Here is a 17,771-nt window from a genome sequence, read left to right as displayed (position 1 = left end):
CAAAGGATCAATGTGAAGATTAAATGAGTTGATTTTATGTAAAGCGCTTAGAACTCTGCCTAGCACGTGGTAACTGCCATCATTAAATAGCTCTTGTTGTGATCATCAACTGTGAAGTAAGGAAGGTAGACTTTACCTCTCAAGGGAAACTTGAGGATTTAAGAGGTCCTGGCTGAAAGTGATAAATAATAACTCACACAGTGTTGGCCACTGGGATACAGTGAATGAAGCAGTCAGTTAACAGCCCTGTTTTCCTCCTCACCAGCCCATGAAGTAAAGGATTAATGCCTCCCAGACTGCGACAAAAGAGTATGTGGGCTAAGTGGTTGGGATAAGCACACGGAGCACAATGGTGAGGAGACAGACACCTAAACCACCAAATCTCAAGTAGAAAGGACAAGGCGCACTTACTAATAAGTCTCCCGGGAACTCTGAAAGGGATGTGAAGGGGTAGGTGAAAGAAGCAACTAGAGCATGAGTAGAAGGAAAGGGAGCGGACCCTTCTGCCACAGGCTGTTGACAATCAATTATGAAGTGGCTGAATGTAAGTCAACTCACTGTCAGGGCTGATCTGTTCATTTTTGCAGAATGTCTCATATATTGAACTTGAACTTAAAGATACCATGTTGAGACTTATCCTTTGTGCATATGCTGACAGCTTCAAAAGAATAGAAAGCAGTCAGTCTCTGCAATATTACCCTTCAGTAGCACCTGGATGACCCAGCCAATGGAGAAGCTGTTTCTGTTACCATTTTTTTACCTTTATATTAAGGTTAACCTGGGCTCAGAATTAAAGTATATTTGTGTTTTAAATACACAGATAATAATGGACTGCCTCCCCTAAAGACTGTTTAGGATTAGTATGTCTCCGTCTGATGCTCACCATTGAGAAAGACGAGAAACACATTTGGGTAAGAGAGCTCTTCTCCACATAGTAAATTCACGTCTTCTACTCCCAGGTTACAGGCTAATTTAACAATGGGTCCATCTTCCATGTCAGTTGTGATGTGTGTCATAAGGGCCAAGTTTTTAACCAAACCACAGGCCTAAAAAACAAAAAATAGTCATTTCTATGAATGAACACTAGTAATACAAAAGTATAGTTTGTATCTGAAAATAGTTCACCACTTTTTGCTGACAGCAGTGCAGCCTTGCAGGGGACAGGTTGGCAATTCATACAAAAGCCTTAAAAATGTCATACCCTTTAACCCAGAGGAACTTATCCTAAGGTAACAAGCAAGGATACAAACGTAGATTTAGTCACAGAAACGGTTAGCTCAGTACTATTTGAAATGGCAAATAATGACAGCATCATAAGTGCTGCCTCTCCCCCCCAAAAATGATTATGTAAGTTGTTATTCCCAGACAATCGAACATCCTAGTCATTAATATGACACTGCATAAAAACCATAGAGGAAAACATTAATAAATGTGGACTCACAAAATATAAAACTTCTGGCCTGAAATGAGACACAGTCTATAAAATAACTGGCCGGTAGTCTATAAAGCTTCTTGGTCATAAAAGGCAAAGAAAGACTGAAGAACTGCTCCAGATTAAGAGGCTAGGGAGACTTGACAACCGAAAGTAATGTGTAATCCTGGCTAAGAAAAAAGATATTAGTGGGAAAACTGACAAAATTTACTCAAGATCTATAGGGTTGGCCCTGGCCAGTTGGCTCAGTGGAAGAGCGTTGGCCTGGTGTGCAGAAGTCCCGGGTTCGATTCCCAGCCAGGGCACACAGGAAAGGCGCCCATCTGCTTCTCCACCCCTCCCCTCTCCTTCCTCTCTGTCTCTCTCTTCCCCTCCCACAGCTGAGGCTCCACTGGAGCAAAAGATGGCCCAGGCGCTGGGGATGGCTCCATGGCCTCTGCCCCAGGCGCTAGAGTGGCTCTGGTTGCGACAGAGCGATGCCCGGATGGGCAGAGCATGGCCCCCTGGTGGGTGTGCCGGGTGGATTCCGGTTGGGCGCATGCAGGAGTCTGTCTGACTGCCTCCCCGTTTCCAGCTTTGGAAAAATACAAAAAAACAAAAAACAAAAACAAAAACAAAAAAAAGATCTATAGGGTATAGTACTGTTATCAATGGTAATTTCATGAGCTTCATAACTATGCTTTGGTTATCTAAGATGTTCACATTTAGGGACTCTCAGTAAAGGATGGTGAAAATCCTTTTTACTATTTTTGTAACATTTTTGCATGTTGAAAATTATTTCAAAATGATAAGGAAATAAAAAAATTAAGACTTCTATACAACCAAAAAAAATCTAAAACAAAAGTATAAGTATATAACATAGAAAATAGAGAAAACAATGAGATGTCTGACATGTAAAGATTATATCTTTAATTCTTAAAATCCATTTGCTATAGTGATGCACAACATGTACTTCATTCAATGGGGTCAGTTGAAGCATTCTTTGGGAAATTTAGTGTTCCAAAGCTCAAGATATTTAAGTTATGCAAATATGACAAGCTGCTTAATTTTAGTGTGAATCTCCATATTGTTTAAGATAAATTTTGAGAGAAATAATTTCTAAAAGCCATAACCCTCTACGAACTTCTATTTTTTACCTCTTCTAAGTCATAACAAATTCCTATTCTTTGTAACTTACATCTTTTATTTGTCATAATTAACTTATTTATTCATTCAGCATATATTTATGGGGCCTTTACTCTGAACAAGGATCTGTGCTAGAAGCTTGGTATGCAACAGTGAATGAACCCAATAAGGTTCCTTCCTCCTGATGTTGACCATTTAGAACGAATATAATCAACAGAAACCAACAATGGTTAACATGAAGAGAAAAGGCAATGGCACAGGAAGCAGTGAGTGCTGTGGAAATAAATGTACTTAGACTCCTTGGTTTAGTGTTGAGGAAACTGCTTGTGTATCCTACATAATTGAATAGGAATCCACTTTAGGTCACGGGCTATGTGCTCCTACTTGGCTGAAGCTGCAACTATGATGTCCTCTAAGGACACCTAAAGCAAATAAAGAGGAGCTTAAAAGGGCTCCTCATAAGCAAAGGTACTGGGTCTCTCAGTTTTCCTTCATATTTTTATTTCCTCTCCAGTGCATGGCTGGATTCTTGGGTTAACTAAACAAGCCAGAAAATTTGGACCATATTTCTATTTAGGTGAGATACTAAATCACATACTTCTGTAGATATTCTTCTGATTCTGGAATGACACTGATGTCATCCTGACAAGCTGCATTGATATTTCTCAGCTAGGTAAGTGGCTGACCTAAAAAAGAATATGGCCTGGGGGAATGGGAGCAGAAGCAGAACACCACCAGCAAGTATTAACTCTGACAGAGCACAGAGACCTCTCAGGTTCCTTACCTCTCCTTCAGGAGTGTCTGAAGGACACAGCATTCCCCACTGAGATGGCTGGAGGGATCGAGGACCACTCACTTTTCTGGTTTTTTCAAACTGGGAAGAGATTCTTGTCATCATACCCAGTGCGGATATATACGACAAGCGAGACAGCACCTGAGTCACACCTTGACGATCCATTTTAAATCTCTTTAGAGACCAATTTCCCTGTAGAGAGAAGAGAGAATAGACCACCCCGATCATTGATATTGCCTGAATCACAGTTACTCTGAGAAGTTCATCCTAGGAACTACATGTTCATGAAATTAGAGCCATGATGTATACTGAACAATCAAAATATTACAATTAAAATTAAAATTTAGCCAGGTCACTTGCTGAGGTTTTCTAGAAATTTAATGAATATTAACCGATGTCTATCAATCATCTCAGAATGCTTTAATGCATCAACCTTATCACATCAAAGCAGTTATTTTCTGGAGAACTGATTATTTCCCAAACAAGCCAATTCAACTACAGATTCCCACTGCTAGCAATAAGCTAACTATCAAAAAGTGGTAATTTCTACACACATTTAAGGTAAAACTAGCTTGAAGCACAAAGAGACAATTTAATGTTGAAATGTACCACTATTTTAATGTTTTCCAAAATTTGTCTTAATTAGAAGAAAACACAGCAACAGAAAAATGACTCCAATAACAGTTATCAGAGATAATGAATACACTGTAGGCTTCTTAATTAAGGCTAAAAACTGCACATATATTCATTATAAGAGATATTTTATGTCTTCTGTGGCTATCATGTCAATCTAAAAATAGATCTATATGAAATAAATCTTGAACATTACACTTGCTTTATCTCCTATGTGTTAAATATATTAATTATTTTGTAGTTGTATTAATGGCACATATTAAATATTTTCCAGCATAATTTAGAGATTAAGGTTAGGCATTGTTATATTTTAAAATCATGATGACGTGAATGGTAGAACATAGTATGCATAGAAAAGCAAACTAGAAAATAAAATAATTCCATGATCTTTCTGATTCAAAAGCAAAAAAAAAATACACCTGCTAAATAGTGATTCTTCATTTTCCTTTGGAGAATCTGATAAAAGCTATAACTATTCTCTTGAGAAAAACACACATAGGCCATGAACACAAAATTTTTTTCTTGTTTTTATGGTTTTTTATTTAATTTAGAAAATAAATTTAATGGACTGACATTGATCAATAAGAGTACATAGGTTTCAGGGAAACATTTCTATAGTATTTTAACTGTTGTGTTGTGTGCCCATCACCCATAGTCAAATAGTTTTCCGTCACTGTATATTTGTCCTTCTTTACTCCCCTCTCCCCCACACCCTCCCCTGGTGACCACTGCACTCTTATCTATGTCCATGAGTCTCAGCTTTATATCCCACCTATGTGTGAAATCATATAGTTCTTAACTTTTTTTGAATTAACTTATTTCACTTAGTATATAATGTTGTCAAGGTCCATCCATGTTGTCATAAATGGCAATATGTCATCAATTTTTCATTCAATTTCAGGGAATAACTCATTGATCTTGTATTAAAAACCCTCATAGAAAAACTGCTAGGGTTTCAGAAGCAGAGGTCATCTGTTTGAATTAAAATATGTGACTTTAGTGGGGCTCTCTCACAAATTAAATTTCAATCATTATTACAGTGAAAGTCTATCACTTTAGAAATGAGTTTTTGATAACATAGAAAAGAGCTAAATTCTAAGAAACTCTATCCATTACAAAGCAAAGAAATAAAACAAACACATTTATCCCACAGGTTAACTTCTTTACTGCTTTTTCCATTAACTCCTTTTTTGTTTAGAATGAGAAATGAACCTCATAAACCCACTTATGCCCAGGGAGTAAGAATAAGATAAATATTCAGCACAGAACTAAAATAAGGCAGCAGCTGCTGGCAAATGGGAAGTAGATGGGGAGTGAAGCCAAGATGTTCAGCAAAAGAATCTGTCCTAAGGCTCTGCAGCACAACAAAAAGGAGAGAAGAGGAACAGACAGGGGTCTAGAACTAACTGCTCCTCTGAGAAAATGTATTTGTTGAAAATATTCTATTAATGGCAACACAGAATTTTAGAAGCTGACCTCCTTCTGGTTGCCTACAGGTTGGGGTAAACCTGCAACAAAACCTATTTCTGATTTTTTGAATAAGAAGTCTTCTACTGGAGGTAAAGTGGCATCACTTATGGGCAAAAGAACTACTCAAAACATCCATCATGACCTGAAAATCATGGGTCGGAAAGCAAGGAAAAATAATCCTAACATAAGTATGTTCAAATAGTCTCTGGAGGCTTCTCTTCAAATATCCAGGGATCTACTTTGAGGTGAACTTGGGCGGCATGAGGTTAATGCCCAGTTCCCCTCAGGCTTAGATGCGGCCATCCTCGCAAGGGCTGCTTGCACAGACTCTGCACATTTCTAAAGTCAAGTAGGCAGCAACTCTGCTACTGATTCTTTCACTAAGGGAACCAGTGTGTAACACTATACTATTCTTTTGTTGAGGCAAAATCCCATCCATAAAACTAATTTTATGTTGGCATATAAAATGTAAACCAGACTTTATCAGATAGACCTATAGTTGTCACATTTTAAGAAGAGGAGCAAAAACCTATCTGATACTCCTTTATGAACAACCAGAGAGGCCCTGAATACACAGCAGCTGCAGAGGCCTGAGTTTATCTCTGCATGAGGGACAGCTGATAGCACTGTGAGGAATAGAAACCTACAGTGAAATGAAACATTTTGTAGTGTTATAGACAAAAATTGTCATTAATAAACCTATTTATAATATGTCCATTTTGTTATAGAAAAAAAGTGGGAAAATGTAACAGGAACTATAATTTGGCAATAAAGACTTACAGCAACAAAATTCCTACTGATAACATTTATGCTATCTTTTAAAGTAGAAAATTTGTGATTTGTAAGCATTCTTTAAAAAAAATGTATATATTATATTACCTGGATTCTCAAAGTACGTTAAATTTCCATTCTCCTGAATAGATTTACAAATAAGTTACAAAACTCTGTAAATGAATGAATGAAGACTTACAGTAGAAATGGCATTGACCATGCCATTGGTAATCTGGTCCTGACGCATGTGTTTGACAACATCAAACTGGGCTGCTCTTTGCTTAGGAATCACCTGGTCTGCAATCTTTTTCATTTCAGAGTTAAACTTTTTGAACAAGTCTTCAAAAAGAAGAGATAAAAGCTAAAGGAAAAAAAGATATACAGTGAACTTTAAAAATGCATTACTAATTCATTTAATACATTTTAGGTTTTTATTAAATTTTGTTGAAAAAGCAAAATGAAGAAATACTTAAAACTGAAAAAAAATGTACACTTAAAAATTCAGTTTGATAAATATGTGCTTTTCTTTGCTTGATGAAACTCATACCATCCATTCTTTCCCATTATTCTCCAGACCAGTGAAAACTAGACACACTCACACCACTCCTCAGCCAGAGCCTGAGCTCCACAGGCCTGAATAAGCAGAGAATGATGTAAATGTGGTGGAGACCAAAATACAGTGTAAAACAAGTTAGTTCAGTCTTTGATTGAAAAAAAACCCCACGAATCAAAATGCTTAAGCTCCTACTCTAAGATTATTGGGAAACAGGATTAATCAGCAATTTTATGAAACAGATGAGTAGCAGAAATGGAAGGAAGGTGAGGATTTGGAAAGAGAGTAGAGATCTTAAGAAAGATACGTAAGTTCCACTGTAGAAAGCCACAAGACAATATCCTTCACAGTTTCATATTTAAAAAAAAGATGAATCATTCATAAAATCATAAATTCCTTGATTCTTACAGGGAGATTCTGCTTTACACCCACTAGACAATCTAGACAAAAATTTAAAAGTTTGATAATATATCACAGGACAAAGATCATCACCAATTCACATATAATGAAATGAACAAATATTTGGAAAACTAGTTTGACATTCTCCGGTCAAGTTGAAGATTTAATTTGACTTCACAACTAGGCAATCCAATATGGAAAAAATCTCACATATATGTGTGTACCAGAAGATATAAATCAGAATGTTAATATTTTTTAAAAAGGAAAATATATACTAATTACTCACTTAAAGAGGAATTCTGCAATTTAGTGAAATCTTGTAAACTAAATATTTTCTAAATTCATACTATGTTCTTGAATGTTTATTACCCATGGGTAGTTTTATGACTCATAATGAAAAGAGTTAAAGCAAATGAGTCTTCTCCTCTAGCTATTACAAAGAAAGAATTTCCTAAGTGGAATGTGATGTTGTACCTTTTCCCCTTAAGTTAGACACAGCCTTCCTCTTTTCTACTAAAATCAACTTTGCAGATAGGAAAGTCTGGACTTGAATTTACCATGTCAGAAGTAGTCTAAAAAGAAAACTTCCTCCCCTGAGAGCTTAATCCTTTCTTCCACTCAGACCCAGCAGTTTCACTCATGGAAAGAAAGACTATGGGAATGGAAGCAGGTGCAGAGGGATGAGAGGGAGGAAGGAGACCATTTCAGCAACTTCCTGTGGAAACTGGCAAAAGAAACTTGAATAAGCATTCTGAACAGAAGCAAATGCCCTTATCCTGACCTAAACCACAAAAGCTCAGCTCTATTTTACTTAGTCCCTTTCACTTATTAAGACTTTTGTATCTCAAATTATGACAAGAATTTTTTAGGTCCCAGCTGAATTTGTTATAGCCCCTGATTTAAACACAAGAAATTCTGCTGGTACTAAACAGGTAAAAAGTAAGAGCACACTCATCAGAACTACTGCCTCATTAATACATTTCTCCACCCCTAAAATTTCAAGTTAAGAGAAATGTTCTCTAGTTTACAGAGCAGTGAGACATGACAAGGTCAAGCCGCACAATAAGATACATTATTTAAGTCAAGAATGAAATGATTAAAAGGGATAGAGTGCTGGTGATAATATTCAATACCTTTCATTGCTAGAATGAAGCCTTTCAGCCTGCTTAAGACAGGAGTACTACAGAACACATTATATTTAAGGAAAAAAATGCTGACAGCTCATCAATTGATTTTCAATGAAAATCCTAAAAAAAAAATTAATAAAGAAGTTAAGCTGCTGAAATATAGTTTCACCAATTAGCTTAATGTCAGAGAATTCTAATTAGGTGTCTTGAGATTCCTATTTAGTGTTTAAGCCTTCAGAGTGCCAAATTCTCCTTTTCATACAAACTGGTTGCAAAATTAAAGACATTAGGCAGCCTTAATTACATTATCAGAACAGCTGGGATTAGGCAATCTCCGAAGTCAAGACGGCATTCTTTTGTCACAGGTGGAAATCCCTGGCTTTCCAGAGTACCGGATTTTGGTGCTGTTCCATATCTCACCCATACAAAGCAAGCTGCATTAGAAACAAAAAATCTGTAGACAAAGAATAGAGTAATGCTCAGCAAATAATGAACACATTACTGAAAAAGAAAAGGTAGGTGAAAAGATTAAGCCTGAAATGGGTAGGTTTTGCTAACACCTCTACTGGCTGCTGGCCTGCCAGCCCTCAGGTGGCAGGCAGCAAGACTGAGGGAAAGCTCTGTGGACCGGCTTGGCCAGTGGATACAGCTCTGTTATCTAAAGCTGAAGCACATTTATGCTCCCTCATCCCACGGGGTGTGAAATTAGCAGCTATTGTTTTTACACATTTTAGCCAACACAATGCCTATTATGTCTTTACATTGTTTATAAAGCGGTTTTCTTGCACATGGGAACCTTCATTATAATTTTAATATTTTAAGCAACAGGGCAGTTTCTCCTCTACCCTCCCCTGACTCTATTCCTTATTCCTCAAAACAACCAACATTTTAAAAATGAATTCATTTAACTACATGATTTTTTTTCATTTAAGAAACCGTAAAAGTTGGAATTGATGGTGGTGGGAATACCCATAATCCTTAACAGTGATCAGTTTGAAGGTGGCCAAAATCAACAATTAACCAAACAGAACTTCCCAGGTATGCAGACAACTTTTCCTCCCAAACCTAAAATTGCTATTTTTCAATTCTAGTTTTTTTAAAATTTTAGTTGTGGTAGTATCCCAATTACCAACCACCATGTGTCATTTGGAATATTGCCTTAGCTCCTAACTACTCAATCCCTGGCCAGTTTTTCTTTGAAACCAGATCTTTCTAAACTGAAAATAAGGTTGCATCACTTTCCTGATTAAACCTCTCCAATGGTTTTCCTTTGCATAAATTAAAAAACAAACAAAAACGCCCCCAAATATATCCAAACCCCTTCGATGCCTACGTGCTAGTTCTCCAGTGTCATCGCTTACCACCTCCACCCTCCATGTACTGCGGCAACAATGATCCTCTCCAGCCCCTCCATGCAATGCAGCCAGTGATCCTCTCCAGCCCCTCCATGCACTGCGGCCACAGTGATCCTCTCCAGCCCCTCCATGTACTGCAGCCACAGTGATCCTCTCCAGCCCCTCCATGCAATGCAGCCAGTGATCCTCTCCAGCCCCTCCATGCACTGCGGCCACAGTGATCCTCTCCAGCCCCTCCATGTACTGCAGCCACAGTGATCCTCTCCAGCCCCTCCATGCACTGCGGCCACAGTGATCCTCTCCAGCCCCTCCATGCAATGCAGCCAGTGATCCTCTCCAGCTCCTCCATGCACTGCAGCCACAGTGATCCTCTCCAGCCCCTCCATGTACTGCAGCCACAGTGATCCTCTCCAGCACCCCCATGCACTGCAGCCACAGTGATCCTCTCCAGCCCCTCCATGTACTGCAGCCACAGTGATCCTCTCCAGCACCCCCATGCACTGCGGCCACAGTGATCCTCTCCAGCCCCTCCATGCACTGCGGCCACAGTGATCCTCTCCAAGCCCTCCATGCACTGCGGCCACAGTGATCCTCTCCAGCCCCTCCATGCACTGCAGCCACAGTGTTCCTCTCCAGCACCCCCATGCACTGCGGCTACAGTGATCCTCTCCAGGCCCTCCATGCACTGCGGCCACAGTGATCCTCTCCAGCCCCTCCATGCACTGCGGCCACAGTGATCCTCTCCAGGCCCTCCATGCACTGCGGCCACAGTGATCCTCTCCAGCCCCTCCATGCACTGCAGCCACAGTGATCCTCTCCAGCCCCTCCATGTACTGCAGCCACAGTGTTCCTCTCCAGCACCCCCATGCACTGCGGCTACAGTGATCCTCTCCAGGCCCTCCATGCACTGCGGCCACAGTGATCCTCTCCAGCCCCTCCATGCACTGCGGCCACAGTGATCCTCTCCAGGCCCTCCATGCACTGCGGCCACAGTGATCCTCTCCAGCCCCTCCATGCACTGCAGCCACAGTGATCCTCTCCAGCCCCTCCATGTACTGCAGCCACAGTGTTCCTCTCCAGCACCCCCATGCACTGCGGCCACAGTGATCCTCTCCAGGCCCTCCATGCACTGCGGCCACAGTGATCCTCTCCAGCCCCTCCATGCACTGCGGCCACAGTGATCCTCTCCAGCCCCTCCATGTACTGCGGCCACAGTGTTCCTCTCCAGCACCCCCATGCACTGCGGCCACAGTGATCCTCTCCAGCCCCTCCATGCACTGCGGCCACAGTGATCCTCTCCAGCCCCTCCATGTACTGCGGCCACAGTGATCCTCTCCAGCACCCCCATGCACTGCAGCCACAGTGATCCTCTCTAGCCCCTCCATGTACTGCAGCCACAGTGATCCTCTCTAGCCCCTCCATGTACTGCAGCCACAGTGATCCTCTCCAGCACCCCTATGCACTGCAGCCACAGTGATCCTCTCTAGCCCCTCCATGTACTGCAGCCACAGTGATCCTCTCCAGCACCCCCATGTACTGCGGCCACAGTGATCCTCTCCAGCCCCTCCATGCACTGCGGCCACAGTGATCCTCTCCAGGCCCTCCATGCACTGCGGCCACAGTGATCCTCTCCAGCCCCTCCATGCACTGCGGCCACAGTGATCCTCTCCAGCCCCCCCCCATGCACTACAACCAGTGATCCTCTCACAGCTCCTCTAACACCGGAACTGCCTGGGACATATATGCTTGCTCGGGTCCCTGGCTGGAATGCAGGTCCCAAGGTTGTGTGAGACTGGTTTCTTATTCAAGTCTGAGCTGGAACAGCTGAAGGCTCAGGTTAGAAATATCACTTTTGCCTGGCCTGTGGTGCTGTGTGTGCAGTGGATCAAGTGTCGACCTGGAACGCTGAGGTTGCTGGTTCGAAATCCTGCTTGCAGTGTCAAGGCACATATGGGAGTTGATACTTTCTGCTCCTCCCCCGCCTTCCCTTCTAAAATGAATAAATAAAATCTTTTTTAAAAAAATCACTTTTTCAAAGAGATCTTTCCTGACCATCCTGACTAATATTCTAACATTAGCCTTTTGGGGGGTTTTCGTTAAACACTTCTAAGTATCTAAAATTACCACATTTATTTATGGTTTACTTGTTCATTGTCTGTCTCCCCTATCAAAATGCACACTCTTGAAAGCAGGTGCCTCATAAAGTCTTGGTCGCCACTGTATCTTGGTGCAAAGTACTTTATCTGAGGATAGAGAGGTGACTATAAATAGTTCCTGCCCTCAATGAGCTTACAGTCTAAAGAGGGAAAGAGCATACAGGTAAAGAATTATAGAATAGTAATTCAGCACGCAAATAAAGACCAGAACAAAGTGCTATTGGCATTTGGAAGACAAAGCAACTAACTCCTCCTGAGGTTCACAGATGGTTTCGAGGAGGATGACTCAAAGAATGATGAATGGGTAGGAGCTCCTCATTAGGGAGAGGGTGAAGGGGAGATGAGGGAGGGGCAACCTGGGCAGAAGGCATAACTGAAAGGCGCAGAAGGATGAAATAGCTTCATGGTGTGTTCAGGGAAATGTAAGTGGCTCACTGTTGCATGAACTCAGGCTATAAAAAAATGTACAGGGGTAAGACCATCAAGTACCCTATTTGCCCTGCTAGAGTCTACATTCTCTTCCACAGAGCAGTCAACTGTGTTTATGTACTCCCCACAGGGTTTCAAGGGAAGTGCAAATAGGTAGAGAAATAAGCTCTTATATCCCACTTCAACCAGATAGGCTCAATGTTTATGTTTTTTATTTTCCATTTATCTATTTTATGACTGGAACTCTGAGTAAGAGTTCATGCTTCAAGAACCTTGACAGTGACGTCAGAGAAATGGTGCCGTGAGGAGTGCTCCCGATACTTCTCTCTGAAACTTCAACAAATTCAACTAGAGACAGAAAAGCAATCCCAGGAGCATCTGAAATACACATACATCAAATAAAGGTACGATTGGGCAAAAAGGTGGCTGAATATATAACCCACTCTGAAGGAAATAAGACAGAGAATGGAGTATTCCACTTTCCTCACTGACCTCAGCAAGTGCTGCTTTCACCTGGAACTGAGAGAAAGCGAGGGCTGGAGGCACGGAAAAAGCTGGGCTAGGGCAGAGACATTCAAGCCAAGAAGAGAGCATGCCCGCGGCTCAGCCCACATGGAGCTAACGCCAGTGGCAGACCCTGGCAGAAGTGGGAAAGCAGTTGCCTTGTTTACTCCCAGTGTCCCGATCAGTGAGCACGGGCAGTGCGAGTGGATCCACCTGGCGCTTCGGGCATCGGTGCCCGCAATCCTGGATGGAGGGGCTGGGTCAGAGACTGTCAGTAGTAACTCTCTGTGTGAGCTGTGACCAGAGTTTCTGAATAATCCTAGCTTCCCAAACAACAGCGCGCGGGAAGTGTACAAAAGCCGGCTTCCCAACACCCAGACGTGTCTGGGTGTGGCACCTCTGCCAGCCATACAGGCTAACAAAGCACACTCCTGAGGAAGAGAACTGTGGAAGTGGTGGGGGGATGTGCACGCAGACAGCTTGTAGACAGCCTCTGGAAAGTAGACCTGAAGAGTGCTGAGGCATACTAGATATGCCTGGAGGCTCATAAAAAGACACCTGAAAGGCAATCGGCTCCCAGCCCTGCCTGATTATGCTGGTGACTCTGGCTGGCAAGTCATTACCCAGAACCCTGAGTTGAGTGGGGATTTGGCAGCTCTTAGAGCCTCTTGCTCTCCAGGCAGTGGCTGGGGCAACTTCACAGCTGGGTCCCAGGCTGCTGGTTCAGGAAGGAGAGATTTGGGGAGAGGCTCCGGGGAAATAGACTCTCCCATTGTTGGAGCCTGCAAACACTAACAAGCTGCACCTACCAACAGGACTGAGGCCAAGTTTATGTCATCATCATAGCGACAAAACAGCAAATCTCTGCCTAAGAGTGCCACAGGAGCAGAACCCCAGGGTACAGTGCCATCGGCCAAAAAGACAGAGAAGAAAGAAAAAGGAAAAAGATAACTTCTCAAAACCAGGAAAAATCCAGTCTTTATAACTTTTTCGATTTTTTTTCTTGTATTTTTTATCTTTTTTTTTCCCCTTCTACCTTGGTCATTTTATCCCCTTTCCGTTTTATTCTTTTCTTTTCATTTTGAACATTATTACCGATAGGTGTTACATTTTCCTTTTTTTTTTTCTATGAATGTTACATTCCAGAAACTTTAACTAAATTTTTTCCTCTCTTTTTGTTTCATCTTTTCTCTTTCACTTTTTTTCTCATTCAAATCTCACCCACAAACAAATTATTTTATTCTGGATTCAAATGTATTTTGTGGCATTTTCTGTGCTTTTTACTTCACTTTTTATCTCTAGCATTTCCCCCAACTCTGGCTCTCCATTCTATAGTTTTTGTGCCACTTAATACATCAGAATTTTCAGTTTTCACTGTATTTTTTTTCTTTTTTTCTTTTCTCTTACACTATTTCTCTTATTCGACCATCATTTACAAACAAATTATTTTACTCTTGATCAAATTTTTTCCTTGTGGCATTTTGTGGGGTTTTGCCTCATTTTTTGTCTCTTTGTCACCCTCCCCCAACCCAGGCCCCCATTCTACATATTTTTGTTCCACTTAGCACAATAGAATTTTCCGTTTTTCACTACATTTTCTCAAAAAAAATTTTCTATCAACTCCTATTAGTGTTATTAATAATACCACTCTCAAATGCCATTAAAGAAAAAGAAATAGAATATCATGGATACAAAAGTGATGTAGCTCAGGTAGATGAGGAACAATCTATAGAAAAAAATTTCAATAGCTTAGAAACCTTGGCATTAAATGACAGAGAATTTAAAATTAAGTCCTAAAAATACTCAGGGATATACAAGAAAGCACAGAAAGGCAATTTAGGGAGCTCAAAAAACAATCCAATGAACAGAAAGAATACTTCACCAAGGAAATTGAAACTATAAAAATGAATCAAACAGAGATGAAAAACTCAATTCATGAACTGAAAAATGATGTAACAAGCTTAGCCAATAGAACAGGCCAGATAGAGGAGACAATTAGTAACATAGAAGACAGGCAACTAGAGGTACTACAGACAGAAGAGGAGAGAGACTCACGAATTAAAAAAAAATGAGATAGCCCTACAGGAATTGTCTGACTTCATCAGAAAGAGCAACATAAGAACAATGGGCATACCAGAAGAAGAGAGAGAAAATGGAATGAAAAACATACTCAAACAAATAATAGATAACTTGACCCTGGCCGGTTGGCTCAGCAGGAGAGCGTCGGCCTGGCGTGCGGGGGACCCTGGTTCGATTCCCGGCCAGGGCACATAGGAGAGGCGCCCGTTTGCTTCTCCACCCCCCCCCTTCCTCTCTGTCTCTCTCTTCCCCTCCCGCAGCCAAGGCTCCATTGGAGCAAAGATGGCCTGGGCGCTGGGGATGGCTCCTTGGCCTCTACCCCAGGCGCTAGAGTGGCTCTGGTCGCAGCAGAGTGACGCCCCAGAGGGGCAGAGCATCGCCCCCTGGTGGGCAGAGCGTCACCCCTGGTGGGCGTGCTGGGTGGATCTCGGTCGGGCGCATGCGGGAGTCTGTCTGACTGTCCCTCCCCGTTTCCAGCTTCAGAAAAATACAAAAAAAAAAAAAATAGATAACTTCCCAAGCCTGTGGAAAGAACTAACGCCTCAAATTCAAGAAGCAAACAGAACACCAAGTTATCTTAACCCTAACAAACCTACTCCAAGGCACATCATAATGAAATTGGCACAAACCAATGACAAAAAAAAAAATTCTCAAGGCAGCCAGGGAAAAGAAGAATACAACATATAAAGGAAGGCTCATTAGATTATCAACAGATTTCTCAGCAGAAACTCTATAAGCTAGAAGAGAGTGGACCCCAAAATTTAAAGTTCTGAATGAAAGGAACTTCCAGCCAAGAATACTATACCCATCAAAGCTATCCTTCAAATACGAAGGAGAAATAAAAACATTCACAGATACAGAAAAGATGAGGGAATTTATCACCAGAAAACATCCAATTCAGGAAATACTAAATGAGGTTTTCCGACTAGACACAAAGAACAAACCAAAACAAAACTACAAGTAAAAGCTCCATCAAGATCGCAATAAAAACAACATTAATCTGTGACAAAAAAAAACAAAAAAGGGGAGAGGACAAAGATGAACAGTAGCAAAGAAGGATGGAATGCAGAAGCACTCATGAGATAATATACTACAATGAACATGATATGTATACTTTCCACTACTTATTGGTAACCACCCCTGAAAAAACCAACACAGAAGTACATGGCTTGAAAAAATAAGTATGGATTACAACCAAACAAAAACAAATGATAGAAAAATAAAAGAGAAGAACCAAACAAGATACAAAACTATCAGAAAGCAATATATAAAATGGCAATAGGAAACCCTCAAATGTTAATAAATACACTAAATGTAAATGGACTGAACTCACCAATATAAAGACACAGAGTAGCAGAACGGATTAAAAAAGAAGATCTAATTGTATGCTGCCTACAAGAAACACATCTAAGCTACAAGGATAAAAACAAATTCAGAGAAAGGTTGGAAAACAATACTCCAAGCAAATAACATCCAAACAAAAGCAGGTCTAGCAATACTCATATCCAACAATGCTGACTACAAGACAGCAACGGTAATCAGAGACAAAAACAGTAATTTCATAATGATAAAGAGGACATTGAATCAAGAAGACATAACACTTTTTAATATATATGCACCAAGCCAAGGAGCACCAAAATATATAAGACATCTACTGACTGACCTAAAAACAAAACCAACAAAAATACAATCATACTTGGAAACCTCAATACACTGCTGACGGCTCTAGATGGTTCATTCAAACAGAAAATCAATAAAGAAATATTGGCCTTAAATGAAACACTACAACAATTGGATATGATAGACATTACAGGACATTACATCCCAAAGTGCCAGAATATACATTTTTCTCTAGTGTACATGGAACATTCTCAAGAATTGACCATATGTTGGGCCACAAAAATAACATCAACAAATTCAGAAAGATTGAAATTATACCAAGCATATTTTCTGATCATAAAGCTTTGAAACTAGAATTCAACTGCAAAAAAGAGGTAAACAAACCCACAAAAATGTGGAAACTAAATAACATACTTTTAAAAAGTGAGTGGGTCAAAGAAGAACTAAGCACAGAAATCAAAAGATGCATACAGGCAAATGAAAATAACAACACAACATATCAGAATCTCTGGGATGCAGCAAAAGCAGTAATAACAGGGAAGTTCATATCACTACAGGCCTATGTGAACAAACAAGAGACAGCTCAAGTAAACCATCTAACTTCACATTGTAAGGAACTATAAAAAGAACAAAGACAACCCAAAACCAGCAGAAGAAAGGAAATAATAAAAATCAGAGCAGAAATAAACAAAATAGAGAACAGAAAAACTATAGAAAAAATTAATAAAACAAGGAGCTGGTTTTTTGAAAAGATTAACAAAATTGACAAACCCTTGGCAAGACTCACCAAAGAAAAAAGAAAAAGGACTCATATAAACAAAATCCAAAATGAAAGAGAAGAAATCACCACGGATACCATAGATATACAAAGAATTATTGTAGAACACTATGAAAAACTATATGCCACCAAATTTAACGATATACAAGAAATGGATCAATTCCTAGAACAATACAATCTTCCTAGACTGAGTCATGAAGAAGCAGAAAGCCTAAACAGGCACATAAGCAGGGAGGAAATAGAAACAACTATTAAAAACTTCTCCAAAAATAGAAGTCCAGGTCCAGACAGCTATACTAGTGAATTCTATCAAACATTCAAAGAAGACTTGGTTCCTATTCTACACAAAGTCTTCCAAAAAATTGAAGAAGAAGCAATACTTCCAAACACATTTTATGAGGCCAACATAACCCTCATACCAAACCCGGCAAGGACAACACAAAAAAAGAAAACTACAGACCAATATCTCTAATGAATACAGATGCTAAAATACTAAACAAAATACTAGCAAATCGAATACAACAACACATTAAAAAAATAATTCATC

The 17,771-nt window shown here is 40.4% G+C and overlaps 1 protein-coding gene across 1 annotated transcript in view; it reads right to left on the bottom strand.

Annotated features, from left to right (window-relative positions):
• Positions 1–17,771, bottom strand: part of POLR3B (RNA polymerase III subunit B) — a 135,858-nt gene that overhangs the window by 65,988 nt on the left and 52,099 nt on the right. Inside the window, exons 13-15 of the mRNA XM_066263543.1 lie at positions 6,424–6,585; positions 3,342–3,542; positions 884–1,046 (exon numbers count right to left, since the gene is read on the bottom strand). Coding sequence (XP_066119640.1) covers positions 884–1,046; positions 3,342–3,542; positions 6,424–6,585 — 526 coding nt within the window. The remainder of the gene's footprint in view (positions 1–883; positions 1,047–3,341; positions 3,543–6,423; positions 6,586–17,771) is intronic.

The sequence above is a fragment of the Saccopteryx bilineata genome, chromosome 1 (assembly GCF_036850765.1).
Source record: "Saccopteryx bilineata isolate mSacBil1 chromosome 1, mSacBil1_pri_phased_curated, whole genome shotgun sequence".
NCBI lineage: Eukaryota > Metazoa > Chordata > Mammalia > Chiroptera > Emballonuridae > Saccopteryx > Saccopteryx bilineata.
Note: the sequence above shows the minus strand (reverse complement) of the source record. Positions and strands in the feature narration are given on the sequence as shown.